Consider the following 6,368-nt stretch of genomic DNA (forward strand, 5'->3'; position numbering starts at 1 on the left):
AAGTTACGCCCTTGAATCTGGGACTTAAATGACACACATTAGGGTGTTTATTCTCTATGGGGAATTACACAAAGAATTAGATTGTTACGAGCTGCTTTCATAAAAGACGTAGCTTGAGGAGATGTTCCAGGCAAGTTTGATCTCACAGTATGTACAACTAAGACATTACATGCCATGATACTGAAAAAAGCTGAAACAAATCAAATACATTATGTTTGAAAATTGAAAAGGATTTCAGAAATGTCACTTTCCCATCAAAGTTTGTTTATGTAGTCAGTTTCTATTCATATTCATTTCTATAATCTGGTATGCTTTAACTACAAAAGGTGGCTCAATACGATGCTTTACGTTTGATATTTTGGGGCGATCCCTGGTAAAACATCTTAGCCAGTGAGCATCATTTACCACTTTTTAAGACCACTGCCTGCTGCAGAAACAACCATTTTCAACCCCAAATGTTTGTATTTGAATTTATTGAAAGGATAGCCCCTTGAGAAGTAGCATCTCATTTTCAAGGTGGTTCTATTCAAAATTATAAAACGCATACAAACAGAGCAGCATTACATAACAAACATAAGCTACACTACACTACACAGATACAGACTGCTTGCTGCTCACCCTCTCTCTCCCACACTCCCAGCTGTTATACAAGATAATGATATACGTTAACCTGGATAATAAATCAGTTACATCAGAATAAACAGCAATTGAATCAATTATATTTTGAACCACTTTTTCAGTTTTTTTTTTTTCACCGAACCCTCCCACTTTTAGCTCTAATGTTTTTCCTGCTGCCATAGGGAGAAAAAAGAGTTGAAGAGACAGATGGATCGAAGGAGAACAGAGAAGATCAACCAAGCAAAGACCAAAGAGAAACATCTGGCTGAAGAGTACGATCCATAAAACAGACACACACACACACACACACACACACATTTTAATCTATTGTACCCCCCTCAATACAGTAGCTCCCTCAGCTATTTCATACACTGATCCATGCAGCTGGTTTTGTCAGAAGAGAAACAATGTTTAGCTCCAACTCATCTGACATCATCGTGTGTTTCCAGGGAGAAGAATGAGATCAATAAGTCCTACGTCAATGAAGTCGTCCAGAATATAAAACGGGTGAGCAGAGGATGAAGAATTTGGGTTACAGGATTTTTTTAAATGTTTTCTGTAGTCTAAAAACCTGCAGAGATGATGATGAAAATGTTATGTTTGCAACACTAACTCTCTGCTTGGCTGTTGCTCAGTCTCTCTGCAGTCATGCAGCGATTCATAAGACTCTTTGACTGTCTATCTTTCTGTCTCCAGCTTGAGGAGACTCAGACAAAGCGCCATGATCAGCTGGTGGAACAGCACACTGAGCTCCTGCAGGGGATACAAGACCAGAAACCAAAGGTAAAATACAATATGTAAATTGTCTTTCTCCGTTCCTTATGAAGCTCCCTTTGGGTCCCTGTCTTGCCTCAGTGTAATGCACCTCCTACCCCTTCGTTTACTTCACGCTTGAATGCGCCACACAGCAAGAAACGTCTTCTTCACGGGACTCCAAGCTCTCCAAGCTGCTGCTGCTGTCTGTGGCTCCAAACCCACACAATTTAGGAACAGTACTGACGTCAACGCGGGGCGTTTGAGTGATGTAAAGTGCCCTTTGGCAGCCATATTGGAGCTACTCAACTTTAAGCAGCAATGGCTGAAAACAGCTGTTGGCATATTTTTAACATACAACCCTGTATCTGTCTCAACACTACGAAATAAACAAGGAATATTTCTGTGTTGTTTTTGAATTCACTGATTGTGTTTTTTTTAAAGATTATCTTTTGGGGCATTTTTAGGCCTTTATTGACAGGACAGTTGAAGAAATGAAATGGGAGAGAGAGGGGGAATGACTTGCAGCAAAGGGCCGCAGGTTGTAGTCGAACCATGGCCCACTGCGTCAAGGAGTAAACCTCTATATATGGGCGCCCACTCACCCCAACTGAGCTATCCAGACGCCCACTGATTCTGTGTTTACATAATCTCAGTTTGGTTTGCAGCAGTGGCTAATCATGGTGAAGGAATCAATCCGAACGCAATCTCTAATCAACGTGAATTATAATTCTCCTGTGTTTCTGCAGCTGCAAGGGGCCGTGGAGGCAGAGTTTCAGGATAAGTTCCAGTGTTTGCCCGGAGAGATTCAAGCATACCTGCAGGACAGGAAGACGGAGGTTAGAGGACACAGCAAGTCCCGACCATCGACCCCACACGAAACGCTGTCAGAGGAGGACTGAGGAAGAACAACATGTGACCAGGAGTGATGAAGAAGAAGAGTCGATGAATCAGTGGAAGTAGAGGAAGTAAGAGGGAAACGTTGAGGAAAGGATAGTGAGTCTTATTTAGACTGTTACTTTTCTTTTTAATGGAAGAATGCTTTATTGGTTTATTTTTTAATTCCATTCAAGCATGCACTTCGTTGTCTATCTATCTATCTATCTATCTATCTATCTGACGGTTTGTGCATTGAACATACTATTTTATATGCACATGGAGAGATGTTTTACAATATAACACAATCACTTCAGCAGTGTTTTTAGTCAATTCCAAGCAGCTATGGCCATGACAACTTTTACAATGGTCAGAATCAAAAACTGCAATAATAATGCACTTATAAACAGCACCTGGAGGTTATTTTACTTTGCTCAAGAGCACTTTGGTGATAGTAATGAGTGAGATGCGCATGCTTCTCTTTCACTTTTCCCCATGCAGATATATCTTGAAAATCAAGAAAATTAAGTGCGATTAGAAATGATGTATTATTATTATAACAACCCAGGATGATGTGCACAGCAGCACAAGATAACACACCCATACCATCGTGTGATGTGAATACTGTATACTTTTCAGGATATGGGAAAATAAACACACAGCGATTTTAATGTTATTTTATGTTACATCAATCTCACTGCATCTAATGTCATGTAATATTTCAAGTGCATTTTATGTGGCAGTTTTTTGGGGTTGATGATTGTTCATCCACATTACAAGTAAGACCTTAACAGGGATGAAGCCCATATTCAGAATATTAAAGGGATAGTTTGGATATTTTGAAGTAAGGGTACTTATCCTTAGCCAAGGCAAGGCAGTTTTATTTATCTGGCACCATTCACACATGAAGCAATTCATGGTGCTTTACAGGGGTGAAAAATACATAAAGAATATAACATTAAAGCAACATTAAAATTACAAGTAAAAGAAAAATAATGCACACAAAAAACAACCAAATAAATAGTTTGAGATAATAATACCAATTTAAAAGAAATTATATTCCAAAGACAATAAAAACAAAGCAAGCAAATAAATAGTTAGATTATTTTACAGATGATTACAGATAATTGTCAGTGTATTATCTACAGCGGCATCTAAACGTTAGTTAGTAGTTAGATTTAACCATTTTAAAACATCAAAGTCACACAATAACACAAACGGCCTAACCGAATGAGGCAGCGGTAACTGCCGGAGTCCGGTGGCTTTGAAGAGAGCAGAAGAAGAGAGAGACAACGGCTTCAGTTCCCTTGTCTGAAAGGGCTATCTGACAGCAAGGTAAAGATGTAAAAAACATCATAAATATAGCAGAACACTTAAACTGATATAGATTATTTTTAGGTGCCTAAAATACGTTTAGCTGCTGCCTCCGTCCACAGCAGGACATAGCTTAGCTTCCGTGTCGGTACTCCTGCCTGCTTCTCCAAACTGGGGGCGCGCTGGCCGCCATCTACTGTAGCTCAAGGCTCTGACACACCGCCCGATGGCCAACCGTCGGCAGGAAAGGCAGTCGGACTGATCAGTCTCCCCGAGTCGGTCAAAAAAGTGCCTCGGAACACAACGAAGCTACGCCGACTTCAGCGTACGTTCTGCGCTTGCGTGAGACGTAACACGTCTCCGTAACAGACCGGCAGCTGATTGGACGAATGCGTCACGTGGGTCTGGCTTCCCCCGAATTTCAAAGCCGACCACAATGGGGGCTCGTTCGGAATACAACCTCGTATTTTACGAAAAATAGTTCACCGAAACGTGTTTCTGAAAACATTTTAAGCGAGACATAGGCCGTGCAGTTGCTGAATCTGTCTTCATTTCAGATCGACAAAGGTCAGTTTAAAAGATTTTCGTCAGATTTTGAGAGGCGTTCGTCACGCTCATCCTGCTCCTCATTTCCGGTGATTTGTCATTGAGTCCGACTGCCCACTGGCCGATTCAACAAGTCAAATCGACGGCCCCTCCGACGGACGACAGCACGGAACACACCAAACAGACTTGAGTCACCAACCTCGCCAGACTATCCGACGGCCGACAATCGGGTTGGTGTGTTAAGCGCCTTAACACACTGACTATGGAGAAGTAGCTCATACAACCACACTTCAAAAAATCTGAACTATCTCTTTAATGAGTATGTCGACCCTTAATTTTGAGTGAGTAAATCATCTGAACTAGTTTAATTTGATAAAGAAAAAGACTCTCTGACTATCTGTACTTTGTATTTTACAAGATTTATGCCTAGACAACCACTCAATCATTCATTGAGTCCTCAAATACTTTGATTATGCATATATTGACTTACTTACTTACTTATTTATTTATTTATTCATGACATTTTGGGAGAAGAATTAATCACAATAGCAATTTCTGTTCATAGCATGACTGTTAGCCTGAGACATTTATGAACCAATGGACTTTTATTTTAATAATGTTTCATCGAAGGAAGAGGATTTGCACAGAAACATTTCGGGATAAGTACTTTTTTTTTATTTCTTTAAAAACATAATTTTCTGAGTTTTCTGAGCAGTAGCAGCAACGTCCCATCAGTTCCCTCCGACTGCTACCCAAATCGACTGACAGTTGGATGTCCTGTTAGAGGTGGAAGTCTACTGCCGCTGCATGATTTATTTGATTTGATGTGAAAGTGGTGTTAGCACAGTTATCATTCTGATATGCTATTTCTTTATTTATTGTTATTTTCATTATAATTAGGGATCAAGAACATAAACCATTTGTAAAAAATGTAAAATGAATGGAGCTTGTCTCTCTTTATACAGTGATCCTCCCAAAAAATATTTGTTGGAACACTTTCCATGTTTTGCTTTTCCTCTGCGCTAAGGCTTCAGCTGTGTTCAACAAACTTTTTGCAGGGAACCGTTTCTTCAAATTTAAGCCACTGTTGATTAAAGCTTTAGTGCGTAACTTTTTGATATTAATGAACGTCTGTTACATTCAAGCCATTGCCAAATGAGTTGCTACAAAGCTAATTAAGACTATCAGCTCCACACAACTCTCTCTGGATCTCTCAGTATGGCTATGTTCAGAAGATTGTGTTGTCCGGCGACTTTCCCGTGCAGAAACTCAAGTGAAGATAATGAGGTCTTCTGAAGAGTCCATCATGTTTTTTAATCCTCCGTGTCCTCCTTGGCTACTAGCAACTGCGTGGAGGAGGGGTGGGGGCGGTGCGCGATCACGGAAGGCTTGTATCATGTGGACGCGCTGACAGTTTTGTTGTCATTACTTAGAATTCCTCATGGGGGCGACAGAAACTACGCACTATAGCTTTAAGGTTAAACAATCTTGGCCACAGCCTATACTTGACTTTGTAAAGGTAGCCTACACTGCAATTTTAATGGCAATATTTTAGACTCAGCTGCAAACATTAAAGTACCTCACAATTCTGTTACCACTTAAAAGTATGTGTTTAAAACATGTTTAAAGTATGTAAAGTGGTTCACCAACAAAACGCCTTGTTGAACGCACCCTTGCTTTATTGATTAAACTGAGCATGCTTTATTGTCTTGGATTTCTCCACCAGATTAATAGTTTCTTGGTTTTACTGAATGCTATTTTAAGATCAATGGAAAATTAAAAATATTTGATCTAAAACTGAGGTGTTATCAGTTTATATTCCGAATGTTATAGTCCAACATCGCAGCTGTATTAACCTTTTGGAGAAGATGCACTGATGAGGCGAATGAGAGGAGGTATAATTACTGTTGTCAACCACATCAAGACAAACCCCCTGCAACGCACAAAACTCTGCCATCATTTTGTGTTTGAGCATGATGATGTGGGCTTTCACAGAGAAGCAGTGAACTGTAGGTGTCATGGGGGAGGAACGTGGAGGAGGGTTTTCAAGCTGAGATATGGTCTGTCATTATTTTGTTTAATGATGAAGTTTCTGCCTGTCGACGTCACTGACAGTATGGAAATTTAATGAATCGTTATATGTATATATGCCATCTACGATTTTCTTTCTTTCTTTTTATGGGTGGCTTATTTCTTTGTATTTATCTTGCCAGTACAATCAATCTTGCACAATGTTACCTTTGTTTTGTCATGGTATTTGC

The 6,368-nt window shown here is 39.9% G+C and overlaps 1 protein-coding gene across 1 annotated transcript in view; it reads left to right on the forward strand.

Annotated features, from left to right (window-relative positions):
* Positions 1 to 2,391, forward strand: part of plcb1 (phospholipase C beta 1) — a 32,331-nt gene extending 29,940 nt beyond the window's left edge. The window contains 4 exon segments of the mRNA XM_028603184.1: positions 801 to 890; positions 1,068 to 1,125; positions 1,315 to 1,401; positions 2,121 to 2,391. Coding sequence (XP_028458985.1) covers positions 801 to 890; positions 1,068 to 1,125; positions 1,315 to 1,401; positions 2,121 to 2,273 — 388 coding nt within the window. The 3' untranslated portion in view covers positions 2,274 to 2,391.
* Positions 2,392 to 6,368: the final 3,977 nt, after the last annotated feature.

The sequence above is a fragment of the Perca flavescens genome, chromosome 17 (genome assembly GCF_004354835.1).
Source record: "Perca flavescens isolate YP-PL-M2 chromosome 17, PFLA_1.0, whole genome shotgun sequence".
Lineage (NCBI taxonomy): Eukaryota > Metazoa > Chordata > Actinopteri > Perciformes > Percidae > Perca > Perca flavescens.